Source organism: Lagenorhynchus albirostris, chromosome 19 (assembly GCF_949774975.1).
Source record: "Lagenorhynchus albirostris chromosome 19, mLagAlb1.1, whole genome shotgun sequence".
NCBI lineage: Eukaryota > Metazoa > Chordata > Mammalia > Artiodactyla > Delphinidae > Lagenorhynchus > Lagenorhynchus albirostris.
Window position 1 is genome coordinate 30105677 of NC_083113.1, and position 12904 is coordinate 30118580.

Below are 12904 nucleotides of genomic sequence, written 5' to 3' on the forward strand. Positions count from 1 at the left end.
CTTCTTTTTTTTTTTTGCGGTATGCGGGCCTCTCACTGCTGTGGCCTCTCCCGTTGCGGAGCACAGGCTCCGGACACACAGGCTCAGCGGCCATGGCTCATGGGCCCAGCCGCTCCATGGCATGTGGGATCTTCCTGGACTGGGGCACGAACCCGTGTCCCCTGCATCGGCAGGCGGACTCTCAACCACTGCGCCACCAGGGAAGCCCCTACCTCTCTTACTCTTTAAGGGTTTCTCTTTCTCTGCTAGTTTGCTGGGGTTCTGTTTTTATCCTCTTTTTAGTCTACATGTTCTCCTGAGTAATCACATCCCCTTTTATTTATTTGAAATATAGCTGATTTACAATGTTGTGCTTATTTATGCTGTACAGAAAAGTGACTCAGTTATACACATATATACATTCTTTTTTAAATATTCTTTTCCATCATGATTTATCCCAGGAGACTGGATATAGCTTCTTGGGCTACACATTAGGACCTTGTTGTTTATCCATTCTAAATGTAATAGTTTGCATCCACTAACCCCTAACTCCCAGTCCATCCTTCTCCCTCTCCCATTCCCCCTTGGCAACCACAAATCTGTCCTCTACGTCTGTGAGTCTGTTTCTGTTTTTTAGATAGGTTAATTTGTGTCATATTTTAGACTCCAGGTGTAAGTGATATCATATGGTATTTGTCTTTCTCTTTCAGACTTACTTCACTTAGTGTGATATTCTCTAGTTGCATCCATGTTGCTGCAAGTGGCATTATTTCATCCTTTTTTATGGTTGAGTAGTATTCCATCGTATACATGTACCACATCCTCTTTATCCATTCATCTGTTGATGGACATTTAGGTTGTTCCCATGTTTTGGCTATTGTGAACAGTGCTGCTATGAACATAGGGGTGCAGGTATCTTTTTGAATTATAGTTTTGTCCAGGTATATGCCCAGGAGTGGGACTGCTGGATAATATGGTAGTTCTGTTTTTAGTTTTGTGAGGAACCTCCATACTATTTTCCATAGTGGCTGCACCAACATATATTCCCACCAACAGTGTACAGGGGGTCCCTTTTCTCCACACCCTCTCCAGTATTTGTTATCTGTAGACTTTTTTTTTTTGCAGTACGCGGGCCTCTCACTGTTGTGGCCTCTCCCATTGCGGAGCACAGGCTCCGGACGCACAGGCTCAGCGGCCATGGCTCACTGGCCCAGCCGCTCTGTGGCATGTGGGATCTTCCCGGACTGGGGCACGAACCTGTGTCCCGTGCATCGGCGGGCGGACTCTCAACCACTGCGCCACCAGGGAAGCCCCATCTGTAGACTTTTAAATCATGGCCATTCTGACCGGTGTGAGGCTGTACCTCATTGTAGTTTTGATTTGCATTTCTCTTATGATTAGTGATCACAACCCCTTTTATGACTTCTGTTACTATCAATATTCTGAAGATGCTCATATTTCTATTTTTAATTCAGATTTCTTTCCTCAATTCCAGACCCACACATCTAGTGGCTTGCTGAGCCCTCTATCTAGATATCCCCTAGGCACAACAAACTCAATATACCCAAAGCAGAATGGCTCATATTGTCTTCTAGTTACTTCTGTACCTTGAATTTCAAGTGATGTTAGCCTTCATCCAGCTGCCTAAGCTAGATATCACAGTGTCATCCTAGGTTCCCCCCCCTTTTTTTTTACTCTCCCCACATCTGTAGGGTCACTGCTATTCAAAAATATTTCCTAAGTCTTTAGCAAATTTGTCCCTGTCCTCTGTATCTCCACTGATGCTACCTTACTTACACCCTCAGTGTTTATTACCTAGATTATTAATGGAACCCAATTCCTTCCTTCCTTCAAATTTTACTCATTCTTCCCAATACCTATAGCATAATCTCCAAAATGAAGTTCTGGGTGCACTACTCTCTACCTTAAAAATTCCTTGGTGCTTCTCTAGGTTAATAAGGTTCAGACTCATCAGGGTGGCAAATGGGGCCTTCAGGATTTGGTTCTTACCAGCCTTAAATCCAGGTTCTTCTCCATTTACTAATCCTGAGTTCCAAACAGACAGATCCACATGCATTTTCTCAAATGAATGGCAGTGCTTCACATTTAGGGCATTTTTACCTGCTTCATTTACTTTCTGGAAAGCCTTTCATTGTTTTTACTTAGTGGTGAATTCTGTCATCTTTAAAGCCTCCAAACCTACTGTGTGGGGTCTTCCCTGAAACTTCAGGTATAAATAGGCATTCTCTCCTCAATGTTTCCTTGGGAGCTTTTGCATTTTTCTAACTTCACACTCTTCACAGTAAAGTATAACTGTCTACTTACTTGTTCACAACTTACAAGTTCTTGGAGGAAAAAGCCTGAGCTTTTTCCGTTTGTATTCTCACTGCCTAGCACTTTGCTTAGGATACATTAGCATGTTTATGGAATCAATCAATGAGTTTAGGACACAGATAGAATATATTGGTAAAGACTTAGTGAGGCTTGAAAGGAATGAAAATCTCAAACTGTGTGACCTCCCTGTTATTCAGGAAAATTTCATTAAGTGAATTTTTATTGAGTACTCCTTGAAATAAAAGGAACACACTGTGCTTTGGCTTTGGAAAACCAAAGTTTTCCAAAGTTCAGTCAGATGAAGTTCAGTCAGATGAAGATAGTTACTGAAGTCAGATGAAGTTACTGAACCCTTCTACTTAGAGCAATGGTTCTCAGAGTGTGGTCTGGGAACCCCTGAGGGTACCTGAGACTGTTCTGGAGGTCTGTGAGGTTAAAACTATTTTTAAAATAATACTAAGATGTTATTGGCCTTTTTCATTCTTAGTCTCTTACAAGTGTATAATAGAGTTTCCCAGAATCTATGTGATGTGTGATATCATAACAGATTGACTGTAGAAGCAGATATAAAAACCCAGCTGTTTTCTATTAAGACAGATGCTGAAAAGATTTGCAAAAATGTTAAGCAATTAAAAAAATTTAAAACCATGTCGCTTGTCTATTTTTTTGGTATGGAAAATATACCTATTAAAAAATAAAACTGATTTATGTTAACATGTAATGGGTTAATTATTATTTTAGCATGCCAAATATTTTTTAACTTTCTCATTTTTAATTTCTAACATGATAAATATCATGAATATAACCCATATAAACATAAGGCCTTTTGGATTCTCAGTGATCTTTAAGAGCGTAAAATTACTGCTGGCACAGCTACTGAGCCTGCGCGTCTGGAGCCTGTGCTCCGCAACAAGAGAGGCCGCGATAGTGAGAGGCCGCGCACCGCGATGAAGAGGGGCCCCCGCTTGCCGCAACTAGAGAAAGCCCTCGCACGGAAACGAAGAGCCAACACAGCCATAAATAAATAAATAAAATTAAAAATAAATAAATAAATAAAATTTTTTTTTAAAAAAGGCAAAATTCCTTAAAAAAAATTACTGCTGGCATAGATCACTGAATTTAAGTACTGTATGGCAGGGAGCATGAAAGAGAGACAAAGTACTTATCACTGTAGAACTTATTATGTTGCAGTCATAGAGAATATGCAAAACTGCACCGGTGTATATAATACAATCCCTAAACATATTTTTTGAGTACATGAGAGTAAAAGTGGCAAGTGCTAAGGTACTGTTGTTCAAAGTACAGTCTTACACCTGCATGTGAATTGCTTGGAATTATTTCTAAATATATCAAATCAGAGACCCCAAGATCTCCAGGGGTAGGGCCCAGGAAGCTACCTTTGAAACAAGTTCCCCATGTAATTTTCTTACTTGCTAAAGTCTGAAAACCACTGTAAGGGCATTTCAAGTAGAGGGGTGGCTAGCAGTAATTGGAGCCAGCTTTCTGGCATGGGCACACATTTGCTTAGATTCTGAAGCAGGGAAGGGTATATCCTGGAGTCAGAGTAGAAAGGAGGTTCAGATGGAGCAGACAAAGCCCTGGTGGTGGGACCGAACAAGATGCATCTGACAAAGAGCAAGCCGACTTGTTTGGCTGAGATACATAGTTTGCTTAGAAGAGAAATTAGAAATGATGTGGTTAAATTTAGTCTGTGGTACTACTTTATGAAGTACTTTGAAATCTTGCCTGCAACACCGAATTCAAAAAGCAGTAGGGAATTACTAAAAATTCTTGAGTAGAAAAGTATCAGATAAAAACAGCCTTTCTGGTAACTTATTATTATAGTTAATAAATTGGGAAAAAAAAGAGCAAAAAGAAAGTGTGAGTGTACATTTGGATGACATTTTCAACTGCTGTAAAAATCCACTCCTCTAGTTACTGTGGACAAAGAATTGTGCACGTTGTACCTTCTAGTTTCTGGATGCGTGCAGCCCTGATATCAAGAAGGTGGACATACTGTTCCACTCTGAGTTCATAATCTTGCTGCAAATTTTCCATCTTCTGGGTCACCGCCTCAACTTCCATCTAAAAAAATAAAGATAACAAGTTTCATTACTCAGGATTTGTTCCATTTTCATTTGTTAAAGCAACTATGATTCAAGCATTTTTTAGATCCTGGGGATACTGGGAGCTATAAGCCGTTGCTTCCTGACTTCAAAGAGCTTACAGTTTAGAAAATTATGCTTGGCAGTGTTCGTTAACCAGGAGTAAACCCCACAAAACTCTGGGTCCCTGTTAAGGAGTGGTGACCCATTTGTTAGAAGCTAATATAACAGGCGGCTGTGGCAGGACCAAGTGCGGAGCGTGCCGGCGTTGGTGAATACGTCGCCATGATTCGTTCCCTAAAACCAGGCACTGAAAAAATTACTTGTTTTAGAACTCTTTAGTCAGGAGTATCTAGATACAAGGCTAAATTCCAGGCATGTGGTAACACATGATAATAGATCATAACAGATGCTAATACATGATACTGCTTTGAAATGTAAATCATCAGTAGAATATTATGGGAAACCTATCCTCCCGATTTAGTGTGTTATATTACCTGATAATCTTTATTAATTTTATGTTGCATAATTAGCATGTTTCTTGTCTTTTCAAGTTCTTGCACTGTTTCTGCATGAGTTGCTTGCAGCTCTTTCATGGAGCGTTCTAGATCTTTATTAATTTTACTGTCTACTTTTTCTAAAAAAGAAAGGTCTCCATTTTTTTGTGATTTTTGAGCCTAAAACAAAAACATATTTTATTACCAAAACAAGAGTTTCTAAAATGTAACTGTGAATTAATATGGATATAGTAAGAAACAATCATTAATTGAAAACAGATATATTTCCATTTTCCGTTAGGAATAAAGCAGTCCTGATATAGAATACATATTTGGATAGACACTTGGAACAATTACAGAGAAATAAAAAAAAGTTTATTACTTCACGAAGTAAAAAAGAATCATGTACGTTTATTTCTATTCTTCATTTGATTAAAATCTATACCATGATGGTCTAAAAGGAAAGAAATGTACTTTCTGTGTCTTCTTGTAAATAACAGAATATTCTAGAACTAGAAAATATCTTCTGGTCACATATATAATTCAATATTTTACTTAAGATAATAGGGTGCACCAAGGTCTCTTAGGACAGAAAACTGCTGGTTAGTTTTATAGTGGGGCATATAAAAGTAAAATGTTTGTTACAGTTGGGGAAAGTGCTTTAAATAAGAGTTTTTGAGGTCTACTTTAATGTAATTTTGATGTCATTATGAAATATGTATATGCTGTAACTAAATGTCACCTGACCACTTTTCCTGAATAATTCATTCTCCAAGTATAAAGGTTACAATAAGGGTCATCATTATGCTGAAACAGTTATATGTAGACATGAAATTCATGATGAAGTTTAGAAAGTTACCTTTAGAAGCAGGAGAGCTTCACTCAATTCATCAGCATTAATATCACTCTCCTGCAAAAGACAGAGTAAGTAAAAGCTCACAATGGAAAGTGCAAGAGACATCGCAACTATGTAGATTACCCTCATGGAACATAAACTGCAAGATACCATGAATTAATAAACTAAGTTATCTATTTGTATTCTTTTGCATTGTGGTATAGTGTTTTCTTTACGTATGAAATATTTAGATAAAAATTTGGAGTTCGTTTCCTAAATGAGAAAATAGTTCACCTGGTTGTAAAACTTCATGCAGTTTTTAAGTTCATCAAGTTGTTGCTTTTGTTCCAGGTACTGTAACTGTAGTTCTCTATTTTCTTGAATGATCTTCTCATTTTGGTCTTAAAAATGAAGTCGACACAATTCGAAAGGTAAGTGAGAATGAGGTATAAGAACACATTTTAAATTGACTTAATTCATGAAACACACCAAGCTCAATCTAGCATTGTTCTGGCCAGAGAGGAAATTGAGCTAGCACCTTAGACTAAGGCAGCAGGGGAATGAGGAACAAATGAACACTATCATGTGTCTACCATATGATTCACTTGCTTATCAAAAACTTAGGACTTAGTTTCACAGTATTAATATAAGGAAATTGTGGCCTCTGGAACTTCAAAGGAACATTCTGTCTAAAATACCTATGAAAATATGTTTCTAAAGCTATGATTTTTACTTACTTACTAAGGGTCCTGAAAGGCATGCAAAAAAAATTTTTCTCTTTTAGTTTTTTCTAATTGACTTCCTTGAGTTATCTTTTCCTAATTCAGCATAAAGTCTTTTTATTAAAACAAGATAATTTCTGATAATAACTCTGGAATTATAATCAACCCCATTTTTAATAAATCTTTTAAGAGAGGAGAAATGGATTCTCAACGAGTGCATGGTAGTATCAATAATAATTCATGTGTGTTCTTTATTTACAGAGTTCACACTATTAATTAGGAATGGAGATAGGTTACCTTTGCCTATGTGCTCATTTGCCATGACCCACAAGCAGGCGTATAGGGTAGAGCTACAGAAGACGGCAAATCCATAGAGAGACTAATTTTTCACTCTCTGCATTAAACATGCTTAACTCAAAAAAAAGAAAGCATAATAGCTAGCTAACAAATCTACTCTTTAGTCCTATGTTCTTAAGTGTACTTCTTTACTAGAGTTCGTTGTGGTGGTCAAGTATTCTCCTTTGTGGGCTCCCTGTGGGCTGACTCTAAACCATGATATCCAAAGTGTCTCTACTAATTTCATCCTGCTCACAAAGATTTATGATCATCATTCCTTTTCTTAAAAAAAGGGAAATCAACATATTTGCCAAGAATTCTTTACATGAATACATTTGCACACTGACTGCATTTTATACAAAAATATGTTTCGGACTTTTATAAAGCTTTGTGCTCCCAAGCCATAAATGCTATATACAAGTAAAAACTGTAAATTACACAGTTAAGAAGAAATGAACTAAATTTGAATATTTTTAATATAACATACTTCTGGCAAATTAAAAAGTAAAAAAAAAAAAAGTTACCCTAGGGTATGTAGAGCCATTTTAATATCAAATATGTAAATATTTTTCTTATTGGTAAGAGGTTAGAAGGTTATCCTAGAGTACAAATTACTAATATTCAGTGAAATAAATGAAAGAATTTCCAAATGTGAACAATACTTGTATATATTTAAGGTAAAGATCAAACATTTATCTCTATACTAAAAATTAGGATTAATAATAAATATGAATTCTTATGAGATAAATTTGCTCTTTTGGTTAGAGAGTAGAGTAAGAATGTGGAACCCTTTATTTGATGTTGATTAGGTTAAAACAACATCCAGATAGAATGACTAGGTAACAAAAAAGGAGGTAAATGTAGTCAGCAAGAAGTAAAACCAAGGTCCTGAGGATAATGTAATTTCCTTCTCTGGCTAGTGAAACTTTTAGGGGTTCTGAGGGGAACCAAAAGTGTAAGGACATGACCGTTCCATCTTCATCCAGACGCAGTGTATATTATTCCTATGCTGTCTTCTATTCTTTCAATTTTTCAGAGCAGGGTCCTGAGAATAATACGCTACTGGTATAAATAAACTTACTCAAATATTTCTTCCTTTTCTGATTTTTCGTTCAACAGCTATGTTCCCACTTACCTGGTATTTTTAAAACCAGGGCTTTATTAGTGGGAAAATAACTTATTAGTGGGAGAAGATATTACTGAGCACCAGTAACTTTCTCTCTACTGAATTTTATGTAGAATTCTCTACTATATTTTTCCTTTCTTAAACTGTTTACTGGGGATGTCACTCCTGGGACTTTAAAACGTATGGAGACATTATAGTTCAAAGAGGAAATAGACTTGCTGAATTATAATATGAAAAATCAAAGCACCCTGTACAAGGTGAAAAATAACCTCTTTACCTATGATTTGACAAAAAGCAGGTTAAGCTAAACAGCATTTTATTCAAATGAGATAACATTTCACTCTTTTAAAATTATGTTCTTCAAGCACACCATTAATAAGCAGAGTGCAGAGAACAATTCAACTAAACAATTTTCAGAGCTCCTTTGTGCTAATATCTTCAGCTGTGATCAATATAACCATATGCATTATGCTGAATTATGCATTTCAGCTAAAGATAGAAAGGAACTTTCAAAAGCAGGCCCTTAAACACATGCAGTTAATTTAAGCATTAACCAAATGCAAACTGCATTTACATATCCTTCCCCCACATATTCGCACAATCTGAAACTAATTTGTACCTTGAATAAAGAGGTGAGTATTCTCTAAAAATAATTTGCCAGTTAGATGAATGACTACAAGAAGCCAGGGAAACATCTTCTGGCAGAGAACACTTGATACATGAAAAGGTAAATGTGTGAAGAGACTTCAAAGTAAAATTAAACAATTTTGAAATCTGTAATACAAAAAAGCAACTTTCTAAATGTTAAAAGATTTCCTTAAATAGACAACTTCAATTTTTTGTTTAGTATTTTCCAGGAAAAAATTTTTTAGAGGCTGTATTATTTTTCTTATAATCTATTTTAACATTTTCACAAAGAAACAAAAACTGAAATTATTAGACCTGTAAATTTCAGGTATGTAAGCAAAAATAACTAAAATAATAGTTGCATTAAAAAGAAAGGTTCAGTTCTAGCAATTTTTCTTAAGAAAATAATCAGATAAATGTGTAAAGATTTGTGTAGAAAGATGTTCAGGGTACTTAAAAAAGCTGAAGCTATTTAAAAATTCAACAATAGAAGACTGTTAAACAAACAATCTATGGTACATCCTCACACTGGAAAACTATGACAGCCATTATAAATGATGATGATGCGGATTTATATTTATACTGAAGGAACGATTTCACAATACAGCAAATAAAAAAGCACATTATAAAATTGTATGTATACATATAGAAACAACTCTGGAAGGACATATAAAAAATATTAATAGTGATTACGTTGAGGGCTGTGGGACTGAAAAGAACCCCCAGACTTAATCCAACAGTAAGGTTTTAAAAGACCACCAAGATTCTATCCTCTTAAGAGTTTCTTACCAGAGACCAATTCAAATGTGTAAAGATAAGAGTTTTGGAATTTTTGATAGCTAGGGAAGTACAGAAAGCACGGGAACAAGAAAGGTCTATTTCATTTCTCTTTCCTTAAGAAAGAAAAGAGAGAGGAAATACAGAGCCCTTCCACGTCGGTGGAAGAATTTATTGAGCAACTACTAAACAAAGCACTCTGTTAGGTATTCAACACTACATATTAAAGTTAGGAACTAAGAATCTTTGACATAAAAACTTTAAAATATCCAACGAGTCAGAAATCATATCATTTTATTCTACTCACAGTCTTCTGGAGAAAATTTCATAAACCACTTGGTAAATAAATACTGCACACATATTTCATTGAAATTAAGACCCCATTGATTATAAGATGTGTTCCAATTTCAAACTTCTTAAAATGTTAAAAAAAAGTTACACCATAATTTTAAAAATGTTATCACCTATAAGATGCTTCCCAATTTCAGAGATATTAAAATGGGAAAAAAAACTTCTTAGAGTTAACAAATATGGCATTGTGATCTAAATCAATATAGAGAGTACTGACTAGATATGTAACTGTTTTTTTAACTGAGTCTGCATTAAACTTTTACATGTTCTCATGCAACTGAATTGCAAGTGTCAAAAGGAGCAACCTTATTATCACATCGCTGGGTTTACCTACTGGCTGAGCAAACAGATGCAACACTTGAAGCAATTAATTCACTTCCCTGATTGTGCATTTGTGTGTATATGTGTGTATAATATAGTAGAGCAGACATCTACTTTAATTATATAATTATTTTACTTCTGTGAGACAAGGTGAGATCTGGGACTCATAACATGTAACTTACTAATGATTATTATTTTAGCAGGGACATCTTGACAAGGCTTCTTTATTTAAGTTCTCTGTCACGGAACAGAATTAGCCATCTCACTATCAGATCAAAAACAGCCAAGCAAGACTTCTGCCGTCCTCGGCTGTCTTACACTGCCTTTTTATTTTTTCCACTGCACCTGCCACCACCTGGTGTATCACATATTTATTTAATTACTGTCAGTTTCTCCCTCTTGAATTTATGCTGCATGAGGACCAGGTCTTTGTTTTATTCATTGCTGTATCCCCAGAACTTAGAATAGTGCCTAGCACATACTGGTGCTTAATAAACACTTGTTGACGCTTGAATAAATTCAGGAAAATTAAACAAATTAAAGACAACCTGAACAAGAGTAACTCTGAGAAAAAAATAATTCCTTTGGCATATACGCTAAGCTGAGTAAAGGGAAATTTTGAGCAATCAATACACTCATAAAAGTGGATGACTGTTAATATAGGCTGTGTCCCTAGTACGCAGCAAGGTGCCTGGCAAAACAGCAGGCGCTGTAATAAGTACTTATCAAGTCAGTGAATAACAATGAGTAACACGCATGTCTGAAACGAGTAAGTCAGTAGTCATTTTACATGTACCTCTTTCAGTTTTTAATCTGTCAAGGATTTCAGTTTTGTCTGTTAAATCGGATTTTAAGGCAGTCTCGAGTTGAGCAATCTGTACTTTCAGCTGCTGTTCCTTTAACTTCCATTGCTCTTCATGGGCAGCACTGAAGGCACTGCAAAACACACGTGACAGGCAAGGAGAGCTTGGAAATCAGCTTCAACCGAAAATAATAAAGAGAAAAGCTTTTAGTGGCACAGAGACCACTGTCATCATGTCTTAGGAATTAAGTAAACATATGCTGGTCTGCTGCTGTTGAAACCAAGGCGCCTTTCTCAGGCTGCGGTTAGGCAACATGAAAGAGTTTGTGGGATGAGCAAAGGAACTGGCCTTAATTTAGAGCTCTAAAGTCAGAGAAGTTGGCAGTGTGCAGCTTTTGTGGGACTAGTAAAGGAATTCAGATACTGTACATACTCCAGAGGAATCCACAGTTCCAAACCTCAGCAGCAGACATCGGACAAAACCATTTTCTACCACGAATAAACCCTAATACAGAGAAAAGGGACTCCCCACCTGATCTTTAATTCCAGAATTTGAAACTTTTAAAGAGTCTGTGATAATAGCATATTTACAAAATACTGGACACAAAATGATAGCATTTTGAATTATAAGACGGCGATTCTGATATTAAGAAGCAATGATCATGCAGTTTTTGTCCTAAAAAGCAAACAGCAATAGGCTAAGAACAAACGGTTTTACTCATAATGCATGACTGGGGTGAAAACCCAGTAAGAACACCTTGATAAGGATGATGTAGATAGAATTATTATTCCTCAATAAAAGTGTAGCAGTTTAAACTATCATGAAAATCTACTAATGATCAGCCCCGGGATTTTGGAAGAATCAGCTGAAAAATAACTAAATGGTACGCAGAAGCTATACAGTAAACATTCGTTTAGGCCAGTGGTTCCCAAATGCTGGCCTATGTGAAACACTGGTGCTAGGTTAAAAATGCAGATTCTGGGGCCCAGGGATTCATAGTTTTCCCCAGGTGATAGCCAGGTTTTGGAAAAACTGATCTTGATCTGTACTTCAGCAGAAAACTATTAGCTGTGAAGCTTGATATGACTGAATAATTATCAGCAGCTTTGACCCTTCTACTCATTTTAAACCCAGTAAAGGAACCAGAAATTTACAAAATCTGGTTTTGTACTGATGATGAAGTAAATGGAAAAGAAACTTCTTATTGAAAATTGCCCTTAATGTTGCTCCCAGCTAGTCTGAGGTTTTAGTCCAAAAGAGATACTTTTCTGGGAGGCATAGCTTTCAAAAGAACAAAAAACTGTATATTTATTTTACAGTCTGAATGTTTCTATTGCATTTAAAATAACATGACCTTAAAAATAAATGGAATTCTAGAAGTTTCTCTAAATATGACATCTGTTTCTTCAGTGTTCTCATTTCGCGTATGGAACCTTAAAAAAATACATGGATCTGGTATACTAATGTTTTAAGCTAATTTTATCAAAGGTAGAGTTACCTAGGTTTAACTGAAATCCAAATATGTACTTTAAATACTAAAGTAAAGAATATTCCCTTACATTTTCATTTTTTGATAAAGGACAAATATATTTCAAAGTATATATACCAAACACATACACATGTATACATACATGTGAGTGTATATGTGTGTGTCTCTTATTATTAAAAGTATGTACTACCCGGAAAAAAAATTAGCATGATGAAATAGGCACAACCATACATTATATCAGCCGCTAAAAATTAGAAACAGTAGTGTTCCAACAGCATTAGTACCAGCAGAAAAGATCACCAACAGTTAATCTGGCAGAAACATCAGAAGCTGTATGTGTTTAAATTAAGAACAATTTAGCAGCCTGGTTTTTCCAAACCCACAAAATACTAGTGTAAATCAGCATAAGTCACTCTGAATTTAGTCCACTGCTATCTTCCCTCTAAATTTAGGATTACATTCCACTGGAGTTTCATGAGGAATTCCTTTTGAATTTACTGTATTCCTCTATGCTTGGAGCCATCTGTGTAACTATAAATGGTAAACCACATCTGGCTCCATTTTCTTTGTAGAGGCTGTGTACATGATTAAATCTGCATATG

General features: G+C 35.9%; 1 protein-coding gene across 2 annotated transcripts in view; it reads right to left on the minus strand.

Annotated features, from left to right (window-relative positions):
- The window catches only part of RPGRIP1L (RPGRIP1 like), a 120797-nt gene that overhangs the window by 77655 nt on the left and 30238 nt on the right, over positions 1-12904 (minus strand). For both annotated transcript variants that reach the window (XM_060130206.1, XM_060130207.1), the window contains exons 9-13: positions 10807-10946; positions 6045-6151; positions 5775-5825; positions 4916-5095; positions 4281-4398 (exon numbers count right to left, since the gene is read on the minus strand). In XM_060130206.1, coding sequence (XP_059986189.1) covers positions 4281-4398; positions 4916-5095; positions 5775-5825; positions 6045-6151; positions 10807-10946 — 596 coding nt within the window. The remainder of the gene's footprint in view (positions 1-4280; positions 4399-4915; positions 5096-5774; positions 5826-6044; positions 6152-10806; positions 10947-12904) is intronic.